The sequence below is a fragment of the Salarias fasciatus genome, chromosome 20 (assembly GCF_902148845.1).
Source record: "Salarias fasciatus chromosome 20, fSalaFa1.1, whole genome shotgun sequence".
Taxonomy (NCBI): Eukaryota; Metazoa; Chordata; class Actinopteri; order Blenniiformes; family Blenniidae; genus Salarias; species Salarias fasciatus.
The window spans coordinates 13,017,421-13,044,777 of record NC_043764.1 but is presented as its reverse complement, the minus strand read 5'-3'; the positions used below and the strand labels follow the sequence as shown (position 1 = coordinate 13,044,777).

The following is a 27,357-nucleotide window of genomic DNA, read 5'->3' as shown; positions in this document are numbered from 1 at the left end:
TCTGTGTGATGTTGAGTAAAGTGTTAAAACCAGCGAACCGCTGAAGTGATGAGACAGGAAAAACCCTCGAGGGTAAAAAGAACAACACGATCTGCCCTGTTTGACAGCGAATCAGAGACTCGTGAGTCGCTTTCTGCTTCTGTTTGATCCACTTTGGTAAATCTCAGTTTGCTTTAAATTGTTTTAATGTTTTCCGAAAAGGTTTTCATCCAAACCCCAGAGGAGAAAAAGCAATGAGCTGCGTTGATCGGAGGCTGTTAAAAGGAACTAGAAAGGAAAAGGATGACAGTGATTAAACTTTGCTTGACATTCATATAATAAGACTTTATTCCATTTCTTATTGTGGAACCAGAGAACTGAGTTCATCAAATATAAGGATCCAGCAAGCCATGTCTTTCATCGCTTGTCAGATTCAGGGTCATGAGGGCATTGGAGCCAATCACAGCTAACAATGGGTGAAACCAGGATAAACGTGCACAGGTTGCCAATCTGAGAGAGAGAGAGAGAGAGAGAGAGAGAGAGAGAGAGAGAGAGAGAGAGAGAGAGAGAGAGAGAGAGAGAGAGAGAGAGAGAGAGAGAGAGAGAGAGAGAGAGAGAGAGAGAGAGAGAGAGAGAGAGAGAGAGAGAGAGAGAGAGAGAGAGAGAGAGAGAGAGAGAGAGAGAGAGAGAGAGAGAGAGAGAGAGAGAGAGAGAGAGAGAGAGAGAGAGAGAGAGAGAGAGAGAGAGAGAAAGAGAAAGTCACACACACCCACAGCCATCCCTTCAGAGAGTTTAGGTTAGCAGGTAGCACAGTGTTTACATTTATTTCTAACCTTTATTTGCGATTAATCATGTTGCTGTCGTCATGAATTTACAGCGCATGAATGCATTATGCATACAAACGTAATTTATTACAGCTCAGTCAATCTTTTGCTATATGTATATTGCACGTGTTGACAGCCATGGCGATGAATTGGCAACATATTCTGCAGTGCCTCAACCTCAAATACATGTTTTTACACTACAGGTCCCAGAGAGAACCCATGCATGCCCAGAGTGAACGTGCAAACTACAACTACAAAAAACAAACTATACTTGCAGTCAGGCGTCCTTCGTGTTGCTGTCGGAGGACTGAGCCAGTGGAGGATTACTGAGGCGCTCCTCCTTCAGTAAACAGGGGTGTTGTGAAATAATAACAGAGCCGCGCTTCGCTGGAGAACAACGGCTTTGGATAATGTTAAAGCTAACCGTGGTTTTAATGAGCAGCACAGCGAGCGACGGCAGAGCTGAAGGTCTCCAACTGTTGAGACTGTCAGGACTAACAAGTCTGTAGAGGCTTCCGTACTGCGTTACTGATTTTATAGCTGTAATCAGTCACTAATTGATGCTGCCAAGAGTGAGGAGGGGAATAGAAACGCTCGGCCTAATTATGAAATCCACATGATATTCTCTGTAGTTGGATTTATTACAAAGAGCTGTGCAGCCAGAATCATGGCACCACTTGTGTACACTTTGGACAAAGCTATTGACTAAACATTCATGCGCTGTTTCATTGAATCAGTTTAGCAAATCGATTCATTTCTCCTGTATATAATGGCTTTTGATATAAAGCGACCAGGGCTCGGCAGGCTGAAGGCAAACAGCTGAAGACAGTTTACGCCCTGGGTGATTGTTCATTTATCAAAGGGGCTTAGTTCAAAGCATAAGCTTAGTATTGGGACACTTGGGTACTAGTGATCCATCATTTGGGTGACTGATTTTACATTTTTCGTTGTACATGAGCACATTTCAGCCAAAAATTCAGTGTATTTGTTGACTGAACATGAATCGGTGTCTGGGTGTGTTTGGAAGGAGTAACTCTGGATCCAGCTTACTCAGACATGCTGCACGTGAGCTGTGAAAACTAAAAAACCTGAAAAAAATCAGGAAGTAGATATAAGGGGCAAAGTCAGACTGTCTGTGGCTGCTAAAAACTGCTGCAGTGCCTGTTTTCTCAGGGAAAAAAAAACTCACACATGCTTCATTGCATCACCAGCATAGTGAGTAGAAACAAGCTGTGCCTCAAATCCATCTGTGTTAAATGCATGTTTGTATGTTTTGTGCACAGATGACCAGTTTCATGTTGATGTGACACTCCCAGGAGTGAAGAAACCAGATTTAAGCTCTTTAACAATTTGAACAATTTTGTTTCGAATTGAAATTTGGCAGTAATGGCCTCGAGGTTAGAGAAGTGGACCTAGAATTGGAAGATTGGAAGTAGGATTGGGTCCCTGAGCAAGACCCTTTACCCCAGTCAGCTGTCTGGAGCGCCGTAATGTAGCTTCACCTTCTGTAAGACTGGTCAGTATGGGGGGGGGGAAAGGAATAAATAATCTTCTAGAGGATTAATAAAGTCCAATTAGTTTAGTCATTACTTTAGTCTAAATGTTCCGATTGCCAAGCTTAGAATGCCTAATGGAAAAGCAGCACTACAATTTTACCTTTAAGTGTTACGTAAGGCCCACAAATGCATTACAAAATGTATTTTTTTTAATTTATTAGCCTATTAAGGATCCCACAGAAACTTTGATATATATTGTGACCTTATGAAGAGGACATGTACCTCTCAATTAATCTCCCTAATAGAGCATCCAATGTAGGGAAAAGTAGCTCAACCTCAACCAGATGCCAAAGCAAAGTGTGAGGAATGCATCTTTACATTGGTATTGATACAATAAAAGACCCTTGCTGTGGTCACATTTATGCAAAACCACTTCTAGCTAATAATTTTTCTCCCTATCCATTTCCTTTTCTTCCATTCTAGTGTGTAGAATGGAATATAGCTGCTTGAGATAACTTTGCGTTTTGACCTCAAACCTTCAAATCAAAGTGGGTGAGCATCTAGGGCGGTAGGGCTCCATCTGATTGGTCTGATACTTTTACATGCGAGGCATGAATTCACAGTGTAATGAAGCGCAGCCTAATGCAGATCTGTCTTTTGTAATGTTAGTAATTATTGTGTAACGTAAGAATGAAATATCTGAGCTATTCATCCACTGCTGTTCCTCAAACTGGTTTCACGTTTGTTTTGGTGTCTAATTAGACCCAAGCCGAAGCTTCCAGTCTTGTGTGCCGTCATGAACGATGGTTTTCGCATCAGATTGGGAGAAAAGTGCCGTGCTTACAGGGGCTCTTGTAGCGTGCGTTCAGAGAGTTATGTGTGCGCCTTTGTATCCCCGTCAACTCAGCAAATCGAATCACATGACGCCCACATCCTCCCTAGACATGTGGGAGAAAAGTGTGATGATGCAGCTGAGTGGAATTAGTTGGCAAGCCTCAGATGCAGCGAGGCCGCCGGTGCAGGTGAGAGCAGCGAGTCTATTTTCTCGCAGTTATTTTGAATGCGGCTCAAACGGAGCGGTTGCGGTGAGTGTAATCACATTTCCAGCTTTGCGAGTGAGCGGTCTCGGACTGAATGTGGTCTCTGTGTTATTTTGTTCCAGTGAGGATGAGCGATTTGTGGGTGAAATTTCTATAACAGGTGGTGCAGAAGCAACCGTCAACCGGTACTCTCTTACAAATTGTTTTAATGGCGGTCCAGTGGAGCATAGCAGAGGAGGGCGTATCGTGTTTCTCAAAAGTTTCCCCGAAAAGTAATGAAAACACTGGAGCCTGTGAGAGATTATTTCTGTATTTAGAGAAAACAAACATGCGTGCATTCCTGCTCTGCAGCTCTCGTCCTCCCTCTCCACCCGCTCGTCGTCCACGTGATTTTTTTTTTTCTCCTCCATGTCCTCATCTGCTTCCCGTCCTCACGCTCATCATCTGCTCATTTTCTGCCCCTCACACCTCTACCATCCTCTCATCTCCCGTCCCCTCACCTACCGCTCGTCCTTGCTTCGTCCTCGTTCTCCTCCTCCGCCGCCGCCTCCTCCTCCTCCTCCTCCTCGTCGGCTCAAGGGTCTCGTTCAGCCTCCGGAGTGTGCGTCGAGAGCCTGGGAAAAGATAGGGCATAAACAAGACCGGCAAGCAAACCACCTGCTTCCTGCTGAGGTCTTGTGTTGTTAAATGTGCGTACGGAAATAGAAACGGGCAACCTTGCAGTAGAATTAGAACAGATAGAAGAGGCGGTGGGAGGAAAATCACGGACCAGCCCAGCAGTTAACCACTGCACATCCTCGTGAACCCTCTGCGCTGAAGGGATAAAAAAACCAAGCTGGAAGGAGTCGAGGGATCAGCAGACAGGAACCACATCCAGGCTCAAGCCGGTAGTTGATTGAATGGTTGACGTGAAAATCTCAAACACTTAAAAAAAAAAAAAAAATTCTTCAATCTATGTGTAATCACTGGAAGCTTTGATTTGCTGTTTTTACAAGGTGAATGAGAAATGAGAATGGATGGTGGGAGGAAGATCAGACCAGGGCAGCAGTGAAGCACCACACCCCATTTTGATGCCTCTCTATCAGAGAACAGCAAAATTAGAGCTCAGACAAGTAATCAATTAGTTGATCACCATAAATTGAAGGTTGAGCTTTTTCTCCATTGTATGGATTTGTTGACAGCAGTAGAGACAATACACGTCTTTTTTATTAGTGAACAATTGCCACAAACAATAAATTGTTATGAATATGTAACCTTGTTGTTTTTTTTTAATTATCTCTATATATATATATTGGTTCATGTATGGATGGTTTTGATATATTCAGGCTGTATATATTGATTTCATTTAGCATAATAATTTAGGTGGTCTTAGAGCAGTTATTCTGTTCAATTCAACTCAGCTTTATTGATATAGCACCAAATACGACATGGTTGTTTTTAGGCTGCTTTTACAGAGAAAACCCAACAGATCCACATGAGCAGCATAAGTGACTGTGGAAAGGAAAAACTCCCTTTTGAAAGGAAGAAACATTTGACAGAACCAGGCTCAGGTGGAGACTTTCTGGTTTTCAGGTTGGGATGATGGAATAGAATTCTGTGGTTCTAGGTTTATTTATACGGTTTGGGTGAAAGTTTTCTGTATTGTGGATATATTAATTAATTGATTTTATTCTTTTTATTTGTAGATATTCTTTAATAAGCAGTTAAAGTTGTTTTTGTGTTTGTGGATTCAGTTTTAAAGATCCATACAGTATTTATCTACAAAAACCAAGCAGTTTGGTTTTCAGCTAATCCTATAATGATCTCGAAAGTTTTTATCACTGTGCAGAAGCTGCATAATTTTTTTTTTCATGTATCAGTTTCACACCTTCATAAATGTTTTGTTCTTGTGAAGTAAACATCAGAGTAACCGTGCAGAGCGTCTGAAGCCACCTTCATCCTCCTCGCCGGCTTTGATGGCGAGAGCAGCGAGTGCCGTCTGCGTACGTTCTGTCGCACCCAGTCATTATGAAATCTGTTTCTCCTGACACATTTGTTTTTGTAACAACACTGCCTGTGAGGAGTCCCGGGAGTCACGAGACTCCAGACGGACAGTTGCGGCTCCATTCGGAGATCAAGATGGGAGTTTTTTTTTTTTCTTTTTTTTCTTGTTCTTTTTCTCCCCTTCCTTTTTGGAGGGGATGGCAGCCGTGGCGTCATTTTGGTGTCCAGCTGAAGCACCTGCTCCTGACTCGGTTGTGTGATTCACTGGTGGCTGATGGGAATCGGTCACGCCCATCTTATTCACACACAAACCAACACAAATGAGGGAAATCCCGACAGCCCGAGGCGGCGGCGGTGGCGGCGGCGAGCAGACTCGGTCTCATATGTCTGGCTGTTGTGTTGTTTCTCTCTGACTGTGAAGCATTGATCCGCCTCAGTTTGTTTTTCTTTTCGCCACAGGGACTCAAACAGGACTCTGTCGTACATTTAATACCTCCCGTAACACAACCCTTACTTACCACCGGCCGTCGACATCGGATCCCGGATCGTGCACCCGATCTTGCGGTTCTGCAGTGCATGAAGGCATCTTAATATTGTGATGCATCGTGAGCGCTGGGTATTGATTGACCCAGCTGTTGCTAAGTGAGCTGTGCAAACAAAAGGAAACATAGTCTGTAGTAGAAATACTGTCTGTGCCCTCGGTGGTGTTTATTGTGTGATCCTGCCATCTGTTTAACAAATGTGAAGACTTAAAGGACTCGACCCGTCTCCGTCCAGGCAGTCGTACCTGGTAACTCCGGCATTTCTTCTCGCTGCCTTGAAAATATTGATAGTTAAAATGGTGCCACACACTGAAATAAATATACATTGTGTTTGATTTGTAGAACTTGTCAGAATTATGAAAATGTCTGACACTTCTGATTGACAGCATGTTTTTTGGTGTGCATATCGTGCACAAGGCTAAAACTAGTGCAAGTTTTCACTGCACTGAATGGAACGATGCATTCAGCTGTAATGTTGTCCACTGCTTCAATGAAGCCATCTTCTATGTAGCTCTGTTGTTTTACTCTTTTTTTTTTTTCTTTTTGATCAATTCATCTGTCTCTTTAGCCACGCCGCCATTTTTTCCTCCTCCTGCTCATTTCGCAAGCTTTCCTTTGTGTATATTAGAGACAGGAAGTTCACATTCAACCTGCTTATATCACTGTAAAGCTTTTAAATATTAATTTAAAAAAAGATATTTAAGAAATTTAAATAACCCTAACCCTAAATTATGCACTATAATGCAAATGCGTGAAATTAGTAGTTTTTTGATATAATAGAATAAAATATGGTCTATCCAAGACAGAAAAAAAGTGTATACTCCTCAATCCTTCCCATCAGAAGAATCAAATGTTGAAACTGAAGCTCATTTTCAATTCATAGCAGTAACAGATCAGCAAAAAATTTGGTGCAGTGCTTTGTTTGCCATTGTGTTGACCCAATTTTTTTGAGAAGATGTTTGAAAATGAATTATTTTCGCGTTTTATCTGCTGAAACGGGTTAAATGACCAAGGTTCGGCTCCTTTGCAATGTAGTTTTTTTGCTTTCCTAAATTAAATATTTGTCATTTTTTGGAAACAGGTCAGTCTGTTTGGTGTGGAGTCACAGATCAGGAGCGAGTAATCTCCCTGGAGTTTTGTCGCCACTGTTGAGCGTTCAGTAGAACAGCAGTGATTCATGGGAAGCTGCTCTGCTGCAGGTGTCCAGGGTGACCTGATGTAACTGAGCTCCACCTCAGTCGAGCAGAACTGGGGCAGGCCAGCTGAAGGGGAACTCCACTGACTTCACACGTCGTGTCGGGGATGTGTGTCATATTCACAAACGAAGGACTGACTCAAGTGTTTTTTGCAGCTCTGCAGAGAGCTGTGTGAAGGCTGACACGACAACAGCGAGTTGTGTCCTCTGAGTCCAGGCGGTGGAGTCGAGCACGATGAAGCAAACCCACCAGATCGATTTTGTTTTTTCACAGAAAACGCTAGCGACAGGAAGATGAGCCAATTCCATGGGACTTCAAATTAATACGACAGAATATTCAAATGCTGAAAGCTGAGTGAGCTGTGTAACGAACAGCTGGTAGCGGAATCAAATATAATAGAATCATTATAATTTTAATTCCTTATATTATTCCTACACACAATTCAAGCATCAGTCACAATGTGGTTAAATATAAAAAGGACAATCCTCACTGAGTGCAACACTACTGTGGAAAATAGAAGAAATATTTTCAATGCAATGAGTTGGAAAGCATTTTCTTTGCTAGCGGTGCTCTTGACTTGTCTTCTTTCATATCTTACCCTTCCCTTCTAGCGTCTGTCTTTTCTTCCCAGAGGTCCAACCCCTAATCTGTATTAATGCTCTCATTATGTCTCCTCATGGTCTCATCACTCACTGAAACAACACATCACTGAACAGTACAGTGATATGAAGTCATTAAAGCCTGAAATACCTCTTGCTTCCCTCACTGCTCAGTATCGGGCGCACTGCAGTTGCTCAGCATCAGTTATTATCGTATACTTTTATTGGCCTTTAAAGCTCTCACATAAAGATTACTGTTGATTCAAGGCTCCCTCTGATCAGGCTTGAAGAATTATAAGCAAACCCCAGTCGTCGTGTTTTCTTCTGCTTTCACCTCTTGATGAGTGTGAGTCAACAGTCCCCGTAGTGAGTCGAGTAAATTTGACTTCCTGTGACCTCGATCCAGGCTGTCGGGCTTTTCCCCGGGACAGATGGTTTATCGCTGTTTAACAGGAACCCACCTGCCACACCGATCCTTCTAACCGGGGGAACAAAGTCGAAGAGACCTTCCGTACAGAAACTCTTAACCACACGGGCCGTCTCTAAACTTCAGAATTGATTTTCCTGACCACCGAGGCTCCAGTTGCCTCAGTGCCGCGCTGCTTCTCTGACCTTCTAATTCCCCGCAAGCCACAGCAGCGAGGAGACGCTCCGTCCCTCCTAACTTCTCTCAAAACTCTGAATCCTCTTCTTTTGGCAAGCGCTCAACACAACTCTCTACGTTTGTATCTGCGCTGTTTGCTTCGAGCGCGTGCGTCATCAGCTGTTCTCTTATCATTTTATGTCCTGCACATTTGCGGCTCTGCAATAAATGATCAGCTGACCAAAAACATATCCAACTTCATGCATGAACTCACTGCATGTTTTGTTTTTTAAACATTAAGATATAAAAAATTGATGAAACTGAGTCTAAATTTAAGAGTTTTACATTATTCTTTAATTGCATCACCTTATTGGAATTGGAGGAGAGACTCTTTTTAAATAAAGTAATTTTGGTATGGTCCTTTTCCATCAGTTATGACATACAGTTGAATTCGACCTCTTGTTGCTTCATTTAAAAAAAAAAAAAAAAAAAAAAAACAGAGTCAATATGCCTCTCATGTGTCAACTTCCTGTTTTTCTGATCTCTCCTGCTCAATATTCCATAGCGCCCGCTGCAGATTTAATAGCTGAGCCATTCCCAGTGTGAGCAGGGTGGAGAGGGTGTACGCTTCTTCTAAGGCCACATTTTTAGAGCGCTTTTTACAGACAGCGCCACCTGCCATGCACAACTTTGGGACAGAAAGGCTTCAACTCATATTCCACATGTGTACATAAGCAGAGAACAATTGCAGAGTAAATATGAATGTAAACTCCATCACAGTTCATTGAGGTTTTCACAATATATCCACTGTGCATGTTGATTTCACAATGATGACAAATTTGTGATATGTTGAGCCTGAATGCACAAAATACAGTTAAATAGAATACAGTTAAATTTGAAGTGTTTTCTGAATGTTTTACATCTGCTTTGTGCTGTAGTTTTTCAGTCAGTCGTGGGTAAATGACTTAATGCCAGAAATAGGCGTTTGACCGACTCCCATTCAAGCTTCTTTTTAAACGTGAAAGGCTCGCTGCTTTTCTATTCTTTGTTTAACCACAGAAAGTGCATTTTTAAATAACTTTTCTCCTCCTCTTCTGACATTTAAGAGACAAAAGTTAATTGGTTTAACAAATAAGTCAATAATGAAAGTGATCATTAGCTGCAGTTCTGCTTATCCGGGCATGCCGCCTCAGTTTGAGAAGGCGTGGGAGTTTTATTGGTAGATGTCTCATTTTGAATCAAAGCCATTTTGTACATTTCTGTTTTTCCTCCAACTCTGATCTGTCATCGGACGCAGAATCCTGGGAACTGATCTGGGATGTGCTCCGAGCCATGACCGTGACGCCGGGACAAAAAAGGCCGCTGCTGCTCTGTATGCCTACCGAGATAATCCGTCCAGGCTCGATTGATTTTTGATTTGGCCGAAGCTTTCTGAAGAGGCAGCCTCGCCAAGCTCCCTTTTGTTTTATTCATTACTTCACTCAGGACTTTTCCACAGTAGCTGATGCTAATAGCGCCGGTCAGGCGTCTTATCTGCTGTTCCTCGGCTGATTCATAATGCCTCCGGGCGTAAGAGCTCGGCGCGCTCATTTAGGACGGCAATTACACGAGAGTGGCTGGGATCGTTCTCAGGATCCCCGCTCTCTGAGTGGGCGATAGAAAATTGCATTGAGTATATGGGCTTGTCGGTGATAACGCCGCCGTGACCCAATCCTCAGACCCGATCCTCAGACCCCTAAGAAGTGCCCGAGAGAAAGGGAGGCGAGGAAAAACCTCTCTTGAGTCGTTGAGGTGTGTGTCGTCCGCCCGTGTCCCGAGCAGGGAGAGCTTCCAGCGAGTGTGTCGGTGTAAACGGCTGACAAAAAAACCTCGCTGTTTGCCAAGGTGTAATATTCACTTCCACCAAGGGAAATCAGGCCTTCGCACACGGCGCAGATCCCATAAGAAGAGGAAGGATGTGGACGCAGATATATACCCCCGGCGTTTGAATGGACAGGGCTTTTTATTTATTTATGAGAGGAAGAGCGGGAGAGGAACAACAATGCTAATCCCGAGGAGGAAATACGGCTCCCCTGTGTTTGGAGTGGGCTCGCTGTCAAGCGGGCAGCTGCTGACATCATGTGAACAGACAGTGCCCAGACCACATCTGACGGCGGAGGCTGGAGAGGCAGCCAGCGCCGGGGCGAGGAGCTGAGAGACACACTGCTGCTGCGGAGCTCTCACTGGATTTTGAATGAATCTGCCTGAAGAAGATTGTGTCTGTTTGGGGCCGAGAGCAACTGAAGGACCTCGCGATTACTTCGGTAGGACAAACACTTTGCGTTAAACCTTTCGCTTCATCTTTTGAGGCCTTGAAATGCGTTGTGGCAGTGTTACTCTAGAAGCTTACAGTCCTCTCATTTAAAAGATGTGAGTGTGTGTGTGTATGTGTGTGTGGTTGTTTATCGAAGCTGAAAAAGCAAAGATCGATCGCATAGCAGGAAAAACATATTTCAACCTCCAACTAATAAATTCCAAACTAAATGTCTAGTCTAGGTTTTGGCAATACTAAGCAAGATATTTGAAATCTGTTTTTGGATTGAATTGTTTATGGATGTGTTGGAAAATAGTTTACATTCTGTTGAACTGATGAACTTGATTAGAAGTAATTCGATAAAAGCTCAGTATTTTTCAGGGTTGGGAGCGATCCTACACCTGGTAGTCTTGTGTAACAAACACAAGCAAAACACCCCCTTTGTTATGAATTAAAAACAATTATTCAGTAATGAAAGTCTAAATGTTCAGCCTAAAGTTTGAATCTGACGGTGTCTCTAATTAGCTCAATTTGCCTTCTAATTCTCAGATGTACAGATAAAGATGTCCAGCAGATGAACCTTTTTCACATTGTGCTGTATTCTGATAGAAATAGACAATTCAATTGATTTAAAACACAGGAGGGTGTGTAGGCAGAAGGAGTTTGACTGATCTGATTGATCACTCTAACACACAATAGATATTTCATCTACAAAAATCCAGCAAGTGACTGGACTGGTTACAGTTTTTTCTGCAAATACAAAACAAGACATTTGAACTGTTTTTATTAAATGGCAGTTTGTTGATTTGCTGGATCACATGCTTAGAATTGAACAATGCTCAAAATCACGTATTTGTGTGCAAAGTCATGATCACATTTAACAACCATAAGTTGACAGAATCATACAGTCACATGATTTTAAACACAGTGGGGATGTGTGTAGTGTGAAAACTGCAGATCGGCTCATGTGCTTATAAAATGCTTATGTGATCATTAGCACAACCATGACAGTGCTGCTCTTCAATGGAGATAACCTACTCGCTTGATGCTATGGCTAATAGTTGGTTTAATGACGAGTAACAAACACTTTACACTGACTGAAGAAACTTAAGTAACTGTAACTGCATTGTTTTTTTAATCAATAGCAGGAAAGGACAAAAAGCAATGACTGTAACATGGATTGTCCCCAACTCTGTGTACTGTATGCCAAATACAGCCAGCAAATACCTGTTATTGTTGCTTTAAATTAGACTGATATTCAAATATAACAAGTATAATATACATAAATCATGATGGTTCACTTTGTTTCTAATTATCAGCTTTTTTTTTTTTAAGATGAAACTCTCAGTGGGAGAGAAAGGCCAGTGGAAAAATCTGAGTTGCTATGAGAAGCAGTCGACCCTCATTCATGTCGAGGGCTTTTGCTTCGTCAATAATTGCTGGAAAATGAGTTTCCAGACTTGGAGTTTGCAGGAGCGGCTGTCTCCTAATGGATGTCCACATCAGCAAAGAAGCCTGTCTTTGTGCAAGTTATTGCAGATAATGTGAGTTTATTACACACAAATCAGGCTTAAAAAGCTCTGATGGGTTCGTAGTGAGCCCGCCTTTCCGCGAGCTGCCAGCTGACTCATATTGCCTCAGCGAACTCGAAGGCTTTTGTTTCACACATCTCCACGCCGGAGCCTCTCGTGTTACATGTCACCTCGCCTGGTCACAAACCTGTCGTGAAAGAAAACCCCTTTGTTTAAACCTCACGCTGACTTTCTGGACTCTTGTCTGGTTTGTGTTAGAGACAATCATCCTGCATCCATCTGTTTTAAAACAGAAGAATTACCCGAATTCGAATCAGGTTATCTCCTTGAAATAACTCTTCAAGGAGATTCCCCTCACTGAAAATGACTATGCAGACCAGGAAGGAGAAGTAAGAGAGGAAGAAGGGAAAGAGAGGCCAGTTTGAGTTCAGCTCTGCGGTGATTTCCCTTTGCGGGTTAACTTGTTATTGTCTTGGTGAAATGCACACCGAGACGTTTTATCTCGTGGTGTTTCTTGCTGCACCTCAGTCAACTTTCTCTCCATGTCCACAGTTTTTTTTCACAAGATATCTTTTTATTGAACTAGGAGGAGCTCTGTAAGACGACATTACAGGGTTCTCTTTCATAGCATTCGTTTCGTGTCTCACATTGGGAACGCCTACAGCGTGACCTCATCAGAAGCTCCTATTGCACTCCGCCAGCCACCATTGGCTGGAGTCAAGCGCGTCAGTGTCAGGGAGGGTGGAGACCCTCCCCCTATAAATAGTCCTGACACTGCGCTTCCCGTCATTCTAAAACCTCTTCTCGCTACGAGCAGAAGTTCCGTACCTCCTCACTTGCGCTAGCTGTTTCACCGGGACCTAGCTTAACCGTCCACAGAACGAGCGAAAGACTCGGTCGCCGGGCGCTGGGTTCTCGGCCTGACACAGAAGCCGAGTGATACTGCTCAGACTAGCCTGTCTCCAAACAGTAGTCTGAGCCGCTGGCGAAAATAGCAATATTTTCAACGGCAGAAACAACCGAGTGGCAACACTCCCGAGTAGCAATACTCAGGGGCATTAGCTTTACCAGCTAACACTGAGGAAGAGTAGCAATACTCCCGCTATAAGCCCCTGGAAGTCGCAACACTTCCACCTTGCTCCCGCTACCCACTAGCCTAGCCAGGTTAGCGTTAGCCGGTGCAGCATAGCCCGCTTCACAGCTTTGCAGCTGCAGGTGAGCATGGCTAACGCCTTAGCCGCCACGGAAAGCCGAGGCTAAACCAAAGGCGCAAGCCTGCCCCTGCGGTAATAAAATATCGAGCTGGGACACTCACCCGATGTGTGTCGTGTGTCTCGGCTTGAAACATGCCCAAGCCGCCTTTGAGTCCGCGGAAGAGTGCATCCACTGTGTTCGCCTCTCCCTCAAAGTGCTTCGTCGCCGCCTGGCTCGGTTAACGAATTTGTCCGGTGGCGACCCGGTAATGGCTTCCACCGCAGCAGGGCAAGAGCCGACGGATCTCATGGAGGTGGCCCCCGAAGCTGAGGCTGGACCCAGCTGGGGGGACCAGCTCGACTTTATAGATCCGCTGCCCATTGACGACTCCAACCTCACGGCAGGTCCGCTGGGTTACGTCGTTGAAGTGGCAGACAGCGGCTCTGACGGAGGATCGGATCTCCTCATGACAGATGAGGAAGATGATGATTCTCCACTGGCTCTGTCGGGCCGGGTTGCAAAACCCCAAACCACGATGACAGCTCCGGCAGGAGACGGGGATTCCACTTCCCCGGTGATGGACTTGGACCTGCAGGACGTGTGCAAACGCGCCGCGGTTAAGCTCCACATCCAGTGGCCTGAAACGCAGCCTGACGTGACGCGCTCCCGTTTTGATGGGAAAAGGTTGCCGAAGGTGAAAAGATCAGGCAAGCAGCTGCTGCCGATTTTTCCAGAGCTGCTGGATGAATTCACTGTCTCGTGGCGCGACAAGCCATACAGGGAGAAACACCCCGTGGCAGGCAGCTCCGTGCTCGACTGCGAGGGGATGGAGAATCACGGTCTCCGTAACATCCCTCCGGTGGAGCCCGTGGTGGCGGCTCATCTCCACCCGAAAACATCACTGTCCTCGCCGGGGTGCACACTCCCAAACAGTGCAGACCGCTTCCAGTCCAGCCTCACGGAGAAGGCGTACAGAGCGGCGGCACTGACAGCCCGGGCTGTTAACGCAACCTCCCTCCTGATGGCTTACCAAGCGGAGCTGGAGGAGGAGATGACAGCCGCGCCAGACCCGACACTGTGGGAGGAGATGTGCATCATCACCGACCACTGCCTCCACCTGCAGAAGGTGGCGATCCAGGCACAGGGCAGAGCGATGGGGCTGATGGTTCTGCAGGAGCGGGCGCGCTGGCTAAACCTCACCACCCTGACGACGAAGGAGAAGGAGGATCTCCTCGATACTCCTATTTCGCCGCAGGGTCTCTTCGGCTCGGCAGTAGCCTCCATGCAGAAGAGGTGTGAGGAGAAAAAGCGGGAGGATGAAGCCTTGAAGCTGTGTTTGCCGAGGAGGGCGCCGTCCTCCACGCCTCCAGCTCCCCGCCAATCCTATGCCAAGGCAGCGGCTCGGCCACCACCACCCGCTTTCAAGGTCCCCAGGGTGCCGAAGCCTCAGCCTGCACCCCAGGCCCCGCCGGGAGCGCAGCCTCCGAGAGGCCCGTGGCAGAGGAAGGCTTCCACACGGGAGGGATCTCAGCCTGATCAGCCTCCCTCCACCTCCACTCAGGTGGTGAGGAGGAAGAAGCGGCTGGCCTAGCCTCCCCAGAAGTTGGGAGCGATGTGGCCCGGCCCCCCTCTCCGGCCCCGCTCGCTCCGCCGGCAGCAGCGTTCACGAGCAGGTTCACAAAGCTCGGTTCCGTTTGGCGTCTGGATGTCGGGATGTTCGACCCGGCTCAGCGCCCCATAAAGAGGAGCAGAGACAGCGTCCAGCAGGTGGAATCCCCCAGCGGTCCACAAACACGTCTCACAAGCGCTTCTCAATGTTGTCAACATTGTCCAACATTAAACATGTTTCAACTGTCGCATCCAGGCACGTTGCCGAGGGCGCAGTTACAAAAAATGAAAAACAAAACAAAAACTGTGTTGAAAAACAAAACTTGTCATGTCCCGGAGGGAGTGATTCCTCTCTCCGGCACAGACGGGCCTGTGGCGCGAGTCTCGGCTCGCGCATGCGCAGTACCGAACAAGCAGCTCCGCGCGGCGATGCCGCTAGAGGGCGCCGGTACTCCATGCATGACAGATTGGCCTGTCAGCCCGCTGTCACTGAAAATAGCAGGCTGGTCAGAGTGCACAGACTCGGAGTGGGTTATCAGGACACTGAGCAGGGGATACCGGCTCCAGTTTGCTGTAACACCTCCGCAATTCAGGGGAGTAATTCAGTCACAAGCTCACGGCGACGCCGCTCGTTTTCTGCAGGAAGAGATTTCTGCTCTGCTAGAAAAAAGAGCTATAAGAATTATTTCTCCCGAACACTGCCAGAGTGGGTTTTATTCAAGATATTTCCTGGTTCCCAAGAAGGGGGGTGGCGGCAAACGTGCAATTTTAGATCTCAGAGATCTAAACAGTCACCTCAGGAAATACAAATTCAGGATGTTAACGCACGCCTCCCTGCTGCGTTTTCTGCGACCGGGCGATTGGTTCACCTCAATCGACCTCAAGGACGCCTATTTTCACATCCCAATATACCCACCACACCGAAAATATCTTCGGTTCGCCTTTCAGGGGACAAGTTACGAATATCTAGTCCTCCCATTTGGTCTGTCATTGAGCCCGAGAGTGTTCGTGAAGTGTACGGAGGCGGCGGTGGGACCCTTGAGGGGGCGGGGTCTCCGCGTCGCAACGTACATCGACGACTGGCTCGTTGCGGCATCCTCCCACCAGGAGGCAGCAGATCACACAAGGCAACTCACGGCACACCTGTTGAATCTAGGCTTCAATTTGAACCTGGAAAAGAGTGTTTTTCTTCCTTGTCAGAAAATCACTTTCATAGGCCTGTTAATAGACTCAGCTCAGGCCAGAGTGAGACTGACTGGAGAAAGGCTACAGGTGCTAAGAGACTGTTTATCCCTTTTTCAAAGGGGAAAATTTGTGTCTCTCAGGCTTTGCCAGCGTCTGTTGGGACTGATGGCCTCAGCCCTGGTGGTGGTGCCAATGGGACGCCTATATATGAAGGGAATGCAGCGTTGGGTGGCTTCTCACAAGCTGGACCCACGCCGTCATGGCGCACGCAGGGTGCGAGTCACTGTGGCATGCACAGCGGCCTTAGTCCCATGGAGAAGCACAAACTTCCTCACTCAGGGGGTGCCAATGGGAGTTATTACGTGCCGGAAAGTGGTCACGACAGACGCCTCCCTAGTGGGCTGGGGTGGCGTGTTCGAAGGGAGAGCGGTGAATGGGACATGGGCTCCTCACATGCGCTCATTCCACATAAATTATCTGGAGTTGATGGCTGTTCAACTGTCCCTGAAACACTTCCTTCCTCTCATGAGGGGACATCATGTGTTAGTCAGGACGGACAGCACCACGGTGGTGGCCTACATCAACAGACAGGGCGGCCTGAGGTCGTTGCAGTTACACATGCTGGCACACAGACTGATTGTCTGGAGCAGCAGACACTTCCTGTCCGTGAAAGCTACTCATGTGCCGGGGATTCTGAACTGTGGAGCAGATCTCCTGTCCAGGGGAAACCCCCTTTATGCAGAATGGAGGCTTCACCCAGATGTGGTGAGCCTGATTTGGGAGCGTTACGGGCGACCATCAGTGGATCTCTTTGCAACGTCAGAGAACACTCACTGTCCCCTGTTTTTCTCGCTTCACGACCAGAATGCACCTCTGGGGGTGGACGCACTGGCTCACCAGTGGCCTCACACTCTCCTGTATGCATTCCCCCCGATACCTCTGATTTCTCCTACCCTAGTCAGAGTGAAGGAGGAGGGCTTTACGATGATTCTCATAGCGCCTTACTGGCCAGCAAAGCACTGGCTGGCGGAGATAACTCAGCTCCTGTATCAGGAGCCTTGGCCCCTGCCAACCCGGAGGGACCTGTTGTCTCAGGGGCGCGGAGAAATATTTCATCCTCACCCGGACAGGCTGGCTCTGTGGGCTTGGCCTGTGAGTGGTTTAATCTGAGGACTGTGGGCCTTCCCCTGAATGTGATTGAGACCATTCAGAGTGCTAGGGCCCCGTCAACGAGGACCCTTTATGGGAGAAAGTGGTCGGTTTTTGAAAAATGGTGCTCAGACTCGCATCAGGTTCCCTTCCAGTGTTCTGTGACTGGGATCTTGTCTTTCTTACAAGACATGGTGGATAAAGGAAGAGCTTTCTCCACCATAAAGGTCTATCTGGCAGCAATTTCGGCTTGTCATATTGGCTTCGAGGGGAAGACAGTAGGTCAGCATCCTTTGATCTGCCGTTTTATGAGGGGCGCACGCCGTAAACTTCCGGTGTGCAGATCTCTGGCACCATCCTGGGACCTCCCCTTGGTGCTTGATGCCCTCTCAGACTCACCTTTTGAACCCCTGGAACAGGTGGATTTGAAATTCGTGGCCTTGAAGACGGCTTTACTGCTGTGTCTTGCTTCGGCTAAACGAGTGGGTGAGATTCAGGCTCTGTCGGTACACAAAGCGTGCACGAAGTTCTCCTCAGGGAATGCAAGAGTGACTTTACAGCCCAACCCAGCATTCATGCCTAAGGTGTTGGGATCATGTTCTCCGATTGATCTCTTGTCCTTCAACCCACCGCCATTCTCCTCCGATGAGCAGAAGCGGCTACATATGTTGTGCCCGGTGCGAGCCTTAAGGGTCTACATAGACAGGACGAAAAGCTGTCGGAAGAGTGACCAGCTTTTTGTGTCTTGGGCTAAGAGCCGACTGGGGAGGCCGGTCTCGAAGCAACGGCTTTCTCATTGGATTGTGGGGGCTATTGCCTTGGCTTATAATGCCAAGGGACTGCAGCCTCCCGAGGGCCTGCGTGCGCATTCTACCAGAGGTCTCACGACTTCATGGGCACTTTTCAGAGGGGTCTCCGTTGAGGAGATCTGTGCTGCTGCGAGCTGGGCTTCCTCACATACTTTCGCCAGATTTTACAGGCTTGATGTGACGGCTCCAACATTGGCGCATTCAGTGCTTAATTTGGCGCAGCCCCAGTGATGTTGGATTTGGGGTGCTCATTGCCTCGTAACATCTGCACAGCAATCCGGGAGTCAGGATTTTCCCAATGTGAGACACGAAACGAATGCTATGAAAGAGAACTTTGGGTTACTTACGTAACCCCGGTTCTCTGAGTAGCATGAGTGAGTGTCTCACCAGACCACCCTCCTTGCTCTTCGTAGCGAGAAGAGGTGTGTGTCTTTAGAATGACGGGAAGCGCAGTGTCAGGACTATTTATAGGGGGAGGGTCTCCACCCTCCCTGACACTGACGCGCTTGACTCCAGCCAATGGTGGCTGGCGGAGTGCAATAGGAGCTTCTGATGAGGTCACGCTGTAGGCGTTCCCAATGTGAGACACTCACTCATGCTACTCAGAGAACCGGGGTTACGTAAGTAACCCAAAGATTTTGCACTGTTGACACTTGCGGTAGAGGTGATTAGGTCAAAGCCAGGCAACATGAGTCCCAACAGAATTTAATATCATTAATGAACGACGACAAACATTGGGATTGGATAGTTTGGCTGCTTTATAGAAAGTTTTTTTTAATCCCTTTTTTTTTTTTTTTTTTTTTTTTTTTTTAAGTTATTTCACACGGGCCATATTAGGGTCGACTTGGCTGAATTTTTGGTTTTTGGTTTGAGGGCTCCAGAAACAGCCTGAGGAGTTGGTGTTGGAGCAGCTGCAGTCCAACTCTGGTGTCTCCTGAGTTCAGTGTGAAAGCAGTCACAGTGTTTTATGGACCAAATATCCTGTGTTTAGCAGCTGGTTCTAGGTGAGAAGTCAGTTCTTCATCGGTCAGTTTCAGTGTCTCTGTGTGGAGGCAGTGGAGTATTTATGCCGGGCTCTGCCACCCTCACCACCTGCTGCAGGTCTTTTCTGTTCTCGTTAGTCCAGCTGGTGAAGCAGCAACGCAGCTGTCAGTCAGGAGGAGCTCCGATCATCTTACTTTGACTTTATAGGCCTGTTTTCTTTTGAAAGCTAAAGCTTTTGCCAGTGTATGACTTTTCTCCATCATAAAGAATTGTTTTCTCTTCGCAGCATGACATATTCAACCAATAACACATGATGCAATACAATAACCGGTCAAGAATACAAACATATAATTGACTGAACCAAAATGTATATGGACAGAATTCGATTTGCTCGATAAGATGAAAGTTTTGCACAGCCTCTGTTTCTGTCAGTAAGTTTGATGTCTAGCCAGCAGGCTGGTGTTGTTTACCCCTTCGTCTCGGCCGCTTTACATATGCAGTTTGCATAACACAAATCACAGCAGGTGAACAACACAAGCAGCAGCCTCCCGTGCGTCAGTCCGTCGAGCTGCAGCCAGGAAAACAAGTTCATCTTCGTTCGCTCAGCAGAGATCAGACGTAAAGTGATTTCGGATCGCAGTGCCTTCAAACTGCCTCCGCCGCAGCTGAGACCAAACACGTGCCGAGCAGCAGAAGGCGGAGGATCATCGTCCCTCCGTGGAAACCTGTTAATGATCTCACGGTAGGATCTGTGCCACATGTGCAGGCAAGCAGACTAATTAAACAAACAAATGGCAATTAGATGGGACTCCCATAAGCTGCCTAACAACTGGGCTGATGGAGGAGACAACGGCAAGCACAACAAAGCGCACCAGTGCACTCGCGGCTGTTTTAACGGCACAGCCGGAGCCGCCGGTCGGTTTGAGCGGTGTAGTCTTTCAGCAGAAGTAGAATTTAATGTGATGAGTAGAATTGCTTTTGTAATGCGATTTGTAATGGCAGGTTTTATGTGGTTGGAGCCACAATTGATACGATTATTGCCTTGATAGAGAAGTGGATGGTACTGTACCATTCAGCTTGGTGCAAAGCCTGGTGCTGGGGGGGGGCGAAGTCCTGCTTATTCTACGCTGAGGCTGGCTCAGACACGAGGTGGGTAGTCATGGTGACGTCTTTGATCACGGTTTAAAGTTGGTATTGTTGTGTTGGTACAGTCGAGGGTTCACAGATACTTATTTCAGACATACCTGCATGTCTCACTACATCAAATAATGTGACTTTTGGTGACCCTTCCACACAGAAACAACGGTTCATCTCCTGATTTCCTGAATTTATTTATTTCCTGACAGCACAAGCAGCTTTCACAGATGAGATATGAGATAATGTTATTCTCATGTACTGCTAAACTCCCAGTTCTTCTAGCAATTTGCAATTTTATCTGAATTTCGTAAGAAAACAAAACTACTTTCTGTTAGAAAGTCAGAGCCATGCTTTTTTGTTATTCTTCTGTCTGTGCTGGAGATATGCCGGCTTCTGAGCAAATGAAAATCAGGTTCATCTCTCCTATTTCTTTAAACTTATGCAATAAATACTGTCTCAAACAGTTGTAACAAATAGTGAATTTCACCACCCTTAAAGCCTTAGTGGGATGGATATTCTTATAAACACTGAATGCGTAGCTATTGTTTTGACATTTTAATAAATATATATATTTTTTAACGTGCCAAAATTGTCCAGGCAGTGCTGAATCGTGCCAGACAAAGGCCTCTCTGTGACAGGAAGGAATCCGCCATCGTCGAGTGAGTGACGGCTTGTTGCAGAGTCTCAGAATCTTCACATTCAGTCAGATGCGTCAAAAAGGTTCACAAACACACTGCTGAATGTGAAGGACATTTAAATAAAAAAAAAAAAAACATAAGCAGCGTACTGTTACTACTTCGGCCTGTCGTGTTTTGCCAGGAACATTTGGTTAAAAATACAACCGTCTAAAGCAGATTAACCTACATCTGAAATGATCGCGATTCAGAACAACAGCAGAATGTTCATAGATAGTTGAACAGTGTTTACTGTTTTTCTTCCCACCCCTGTGCAGAGGGGGCATGGGAATAATCGGGACTTGATGGGGTGTAAACACCTTCAGTCCTGGAGGTCCAGGCTGAGCAGAAGGAGATATTTCTTGTGTAATCAGGGACCAGAGATACGCCGGCCTCCCACGGTGCTCCGGCTCCCCGATGACCATCCATCAAAAGATCACGCAGGCGTCTGCAGACAGAAGCGTCGTGGCTCGTGTGTTCAGTCGCAGCTGTCGGGGAAACGGGGCTTGGTGATATTTTCTGAGGTCGCTGCCGTATCTCCCAGCAGCCTAAACGCAGCCCTTCGCCGCAGATTCCCCCGGCCAGTGCTGCCCACTTCTCCACTGACTCCCTGACCTCTGCAAGCAACGACCACGGCTGCTTCCGTTTTGGTACCATAATATGTATGAAAGAGGCGGGGAGAAAAACAAAAAAACAATTGTGGGACCTTTTTTTAGTGATACTGAAAGAATGCGAGCGAGAGTTTGGGAACAGGCCGGCCCCGGGTCAGCATATTTGCAATCGTGTCCGCCAGCTCCTCTCTCATTCCTCCCTCGCACTCCTGCTTGCCCCCCCCTCACCCCGCCCCCCCTGCCCCCCCTCCCCTCGGGCCGCCCGCTCGCACTCGTGTTTCTCCAAGATTCGTAGCCTCAGCTGCTCAGCTGTCGGGTCGTGAATTGAAGTGCGACATGCTTTGATAGGGAGCGGGTCTGTAGCTGTGAAGTAGTCAGTCATGCCACACACACACACACACACACGCAGCTATCTGCGCCAGCCGGCGGCGGACCTTCAGGGAATTCAGCAGCAGGAGAGCAGCAGCAGTGACGTCATTCGCCGCCTGATAAAGTGTCTCTGGGTTTCCTTGCATCTATTCGTTCTTTTTTTTCTCAAGCTTTTCGAGAGCAGGAGCATTATTTCTTTCTTTTTTTCTTTTGGTCCCGATCTCCTGCAGGAATTCTATGGTGTTTTAGTGGTTGGCAGGATTCATGACCCAGTTAAATATGGACTGAGAACAGGAAGCGGAGAAGGAATGAATAGCAGTTGGGAGCTCGCTTTGCTTTTTTTTTTTTTAATATCCCCTCTGTGCCGGGGCTCTTTCTGGCCCCGCCTCTTCTTGTCCTCTCAATGGTTTTAAGCTCATTTACACTGGCTTTCCATATTGATCAGACCTCTCTCCTCCAGGCCTCCTCTCTTCCTCTCTTTCTTAAATCCTCGCCGGATGAAGACAGACACATGGGCACCGTGGAGGGGTGTGACTGTGCAAGCGAGAGCCTTTTTTTTTTTTTCCTGATGTAATTAGGACGGCCAATTAGCACAGATGTCAGCAGTGCCATTAATCGCTGTACAAAAATAGAAATGGTAATTATTAACACCTTCACTCTTCTTTTTATTAATTCCCTCTCAGCTGTTGGTGTCTTCAATTCCCACTTGTCCTCTGTCTTGGTGATCCACACTTGCGCTCACAATAGTGTGCGGCAGCGCTTCTTGTCCATCATGTACTGCCAGCAGGAAAGAGTGGAACTGACTCCACATTTTGTCTGCAGCAGAAGAAAAGGATCTGAAATCATTTATTAGAAGCTATCAGAGATATTCAGAAGGGAAAAATGGATTTCACTTTAATTGATATGCAATGCTTTTTGAAAGGATCTTGAACCTTTCTTTGGTGTTCACACTAACTCTGAATCTTTCTCATCAAAGATTAAAACAAGGAAAAGATCCAGTGTGAAGGATATGGAGAAGGAGAAAATACAGAGTCGTCTTGAAATTTAGGAAGGAAAGGTAGAAAACCATTAAAATAAAAAAAAGAAACATTTGACGAACGTAAGGAGGCGAAAGTTCAAATGTTTGTTTTCAAATGCAGTGAGAAACAAGCACAGATGCACCTGACAAAAACTACCTGAGTATCCTAAAAAGAAAAGTACAAATAACCAATTTTGCTTCCATCTCTGGAAAGGAGCAGGATTGTGAAGCCCTGCAGAGCCCGAATCAAAATATTAAGTCTGTTAACATGAAGAGACAACAAGATGTGAAGTAAATGAAAAACCACAGCAGGTCACTTCTCACCTCTTCACCGTTTAAAACAACCTGACGCTGCTCTGAAGGAATAAGGGTGGCCACAGTGTACTATCCCGACCTCTTTCCTGCTAATTCACTTTGCGGTTATGTGATAAAAATAAAGTGCATCCTTTTCGGAAGGCTCTCTTCAGCTTCCCCGTCCCCCACATGGGCATCCAGCGTTTGCCCGGCGCTGTGTGATCATTTTAAAAGCCTCTCCCCGGTGCTTCTGTTGGTGCTGCTGAAGCAGAAAAGCACATGACGAGCAGAAATGTCCTCCCACATACTATTGGAGGAAGACAGCAGAGTGATTTATTTGCTTGTTGCAACACCTCCGCAGCCCTCTGACATCCTCTTCTTCTTCCTCCTCCTCCTCCTCCTCCTCCTCCTCCTCCTCTCTCAGGTGTAATGAGAGCGCTGGTCATGGACAGATGATGGACGTGGAGACGTCGTACTCAGACTTCATCAACTGTGATCGCACAGGCCGCAGGAACGCAGTACCCGACATCTCAGGGGAGGAGGGGTCGGCAGGGGCCAGCACCAGTGAACTCACCAAAGACCTCGCAGAGATGGATCTTAAGACTGCAGGTTGGTAAAACCAGCTCCTCTGTAACGTCCAGGTTCACACCGTCTTCTGCCAATCAGAGTTAAAGAAGGTTTTAGAAGCATAGAGGACTTAGGACGTCTTATAATCCTAAGGTTTGTATATTCTTATTCTCGCCCATTCACATGCGAAGATGAGCAAACGCACACATAAAGTACAATACAATTAAAGTCCATTTATCCTTCAATAGTCGAGAGGATGGAGGATTTCCTGGAATGCTTGGTTCTTGTCAGAAATGAAAATGCGGACCTGAGAACATCAGGAAGGATTGAGCAGGTGAAATGTGATATGGCTGATAGTATTTAATGACTTCTACACAGAACTCTGACTCCCTTCTCTGAAGACCAACAACTTTGGACCGACAACTGGACGACAGTTTCAATTCTTTTCTTCCACAAACAGCCTTTTAAGCAAATCCGTCAAATTAAAGGTTTGAAGCTGATGAAAGACTAATGAAAAAGTCAATATTTTTGATTCAATCCGATCATTAGTTGTAAATCAGATATTTGCAGTTCCAGCAGTTTAAGTTTTTGCTGTTTCATTATCTTTTTAATCTTATTTATTCATTTATTTGATGTCATTCCCATGACAGCAGGTGGTAACATCCACATGTCGCAGTGTTCTTGAGCAAAATTGCTCCCAATGGATGGACTGAGCGCCTTGCCTGACAGCCACCTCCATTGGTGTGTGAATGTGTGTGTGAATGGGTGAATGTGATTAACAGTATAATCACTCTGGGGACTGAAACAGTGGAAATACTTTTACCAGTAGTCAATGGCGAGCTAACAAGTTGGCAACCCAGCATGCAGCGTGTGTCTGTGTCCGTTTTCTGAAAGTTTTTAGAAAATACACAGTTTACATTCACTCAGCTTTCTCTGCCAGGTCCTACTGGAGAGAGGGTGAAGGGTTCATGGCTGTTTAATAAAATAGGTTGTGCCAAATGTTTTGTGACGCTTGTAAAAGTGTTTCTAGAATTCCTGGAAAATAATTTTGTTTGACCTTTTCCAGATACACTCTCCACAAATCTTTGTAACATCTTAAGGTGAAACGTTGGTTTCCAGGGCTCTAAAAGATTGCCTTAAAAAATGCCAAAGAATGCTAGTTTATCTTTCAAGAAGGGAATCTCGGGCCAAAAAATTAACCTGCAAGGAAACAATAATTCAGGGTGTTTTTGTGAGTTCGGCATGTGAGACACATGATTGGACAGAGAGGATAGAATTCCTCTTTGTCCAGGTTTTCCCTGTTTGTCTCCGTCTCTCTCACTCTCACAAGCATTCACTGAAAAATGCTTCCCTCCGTCCAGCCGTCGCTTGCATGACCTGCAAGCATCAGAATCGAGCCGAGAGGAGGGAGAACATGTCCTAGAATGACACGAATCTCTCCACTCACTGTTTTCTCCCGGCTTCCCACGACACGATAACCAATTTGACCACAGTCCGCTCCGGTCGCAGGCCTGGAATGATCTCATGCCATGCTGACACTGTGTCGCTGCAGGAAGTTGTAGTTCCTTCCTCAGGATTTCTGCCTCATTATTCTTCCTTAAAGACCTCACGAGTCACAAAATACATTTGCACAACAGCCCAAGGACAGGATCCAGTCGGGGACACCAAAAGATCATGACAAAATGTTTACAGTTTTTCAGAATATCAGAATATATATTTTTATGGAAGAGATATGAACAAGTCATTGAAAGGTGCTTATAGAAAAAAATATGCTAAACAGACTGTGAAGATTTTCTGTTTAGACTTAAAACCAAACAAAAAAAACCTGAAACGCCCCATGGCTCATATTTACTCCCAGGAGTTTAATGTTATCATGGTGAAGTGATTTCAACCTGCAGGATCCCGTCACTTCTCTCCTACTGGAGGCTCCAGTGATTTTTCTGAGATGATTGATTACTGTGTCATCTCAGAGAAAATGAACGTTTCCTGCCGGTTCTACATGCCGTCATCAGTGTCTTCATGTATTTTGTTTTCATATAAATTAGAGCAGGTGATTTTGAATCAAATGTCACCCATTGTCTTTAACCATCTAATGACTTTATCGCTGTATAATTGTCAGGAATGTGCCTTGACTGACTGCTTCTGCCCCCTTTTTCTAAGATGGCTTCAGCTGTCAACACTGACTTCTTCCATGTTGAGTGTTTTGGCAGTATTGATCTGCTCGTGTTGCAGGTGTGTGACATGTTTGTGATTGGACAGTCGTACAGAGGAAATTCTGGGCATCACTGTCGTTGTTGATGTCTCAAAGCTCAAATTCTATGCATTATGGGAAATTTCAGATTTTATATCACATTGTACTAACTTTACTGTTCTTTAATGCAGTGACCTTCAAAACTTTATTGGTTTTAATCCACTTACTATTTTTTTTCATGATATGGTCTCAAAAGTGAAAGTTGAAAAAAGGCCTGACTCCCAGATTTCTCTCCTTCCTGAAGCCCTCTGGTTCCCCTCAGAGGAATCTCACCACACACGGCTCCACATAATATTATTTTTCCCATGTTGCTTTGCAGAAGGAGACCCGGGGGCCACTCCGGCCCCCGAGGCCGAAGGCTCCACCAGCCAAGACGCCCAGGGAAGTGGAGGCCCGTCCTAAAACAAAGCAAACAAAAAAAAAAAACAGCAAAAGAAAACAGAAATACTAAACAACCACAGATCGAAGGCTGCGGGGAGAGAAATGACGAGAGGGAAGGGACGGAAAGACGCAGAAAGGAAACATAGAGAGTACTTTGGTTGTCCCGACGTGAACATGAGGACACTTTTTTCGCTCACTGCCGACCTCTTTGGAGCTTCAGCGGCCCCACAACGTTCGCCTTTTTATTGGATGAGATTGTAAGATGGGGGGGTAGCGGGGCGGAGCGGCGGCGGGAGAGGCCGCCCTCCTGCCTCACACTCTGCTAGTCACTAATATTCCCGAAGAGACCAGAAAGCACAGAAACCTTGGATTCGTGTCTGTGGAGGTGGACCGAGCTAAACAGAATACATTTATAACAACACTCCAGATTCCTGCCTAACATGGAGCTGTTTCGAAGAGGGCGCGTTCATAATCACCTGTTCTGTCTTTTTTCTTTCTGTGTGTGCGTGTGTGTGTGCGCGTGTGTGTGTGGGCGTGTGTGTTTGTGACCTTCTCGTTCACTTTCATCGTCCAGTCTTTTCTTTTTATAGTTAACCCCACTTAGTCTCCGTTTGGCTGTCGTGTTCGGACTTCATATTTATTGCTAAGTGTTCAGTGATAACTTTGTGATAGCAGATCTTCTTTGTGTAATAAAATACTTATGAATTACTGTATTATGTCGGGTTTCTTTTTGTGCATGCGCAGTGAGCTGGTTTCCGATTTTCTTCCTCTTAGAAAACTGGAGCTGGAGCAGGTTTGAAGGCAGTAAATCCCAGCTCCACATGACTAATGAGCTCCGCCAGCAGAACCATAAATATTACTGAATGCAGCTGTTGTGTACATTAGGACGAGCAGAGGAAGCCGGTGTTTACATATCCACCTGCCGGTACCCCTGCTCCCACTTACCTCTTTACACTATAGAGAAACATCTATTTATCTCCAAAGATGAGCAGATTGTCAGCTATGTAAATTGTTTTTTTTTAATGCAGAACTTAAGCCCCTTTTTCTTTTCAAATTAAA

General features: G+C 46.1%; 1 protein-coding gene across 3 annotated transcripts in view; it reads left to right on the top strand.

Annotated features, from left to right (window-relative positions):
- The window catches only part of pkig (protein kinase (cAMP-dependent, catalytic) inhibitor gamma), a 34,587-nt gene extending 7,576 nt beyond the window's left edge, over window positions 1–27,011 (top strand). The window contains exons 1-3 of one of the 3 annotated variants that reach the window (XM_030119322.1): window positions 10,427–10,545; window positions 23,524–23,708; window positions 26,237–27,011. In XM_030119322.1, coding sequence (XP_029975182.1) covers window positions 23,552–23,708; window positions 26,237–26,319 — 240 coding nt within the window. In that variant the 5' untranslated portion in view covers window positions 10,427–10,545; window positions 23,524–23,551 and the 3' untranslated portion in view covers window positions 26,320–27,011. Of the gene's footprint in view, window positions 1–10,426; window positions 10,546–19,555; window positions 19,739–23,523; window positions 23,709–26,236 lie in introns of those variants that run through there. The other 2 variants (XM_030119320.1, XM_030119321.1) reach the window with 2 other exon arrangements.
- The last annotated feature ends 346 nt before the right edge of the window (window positions 27,012–27,357 follow it).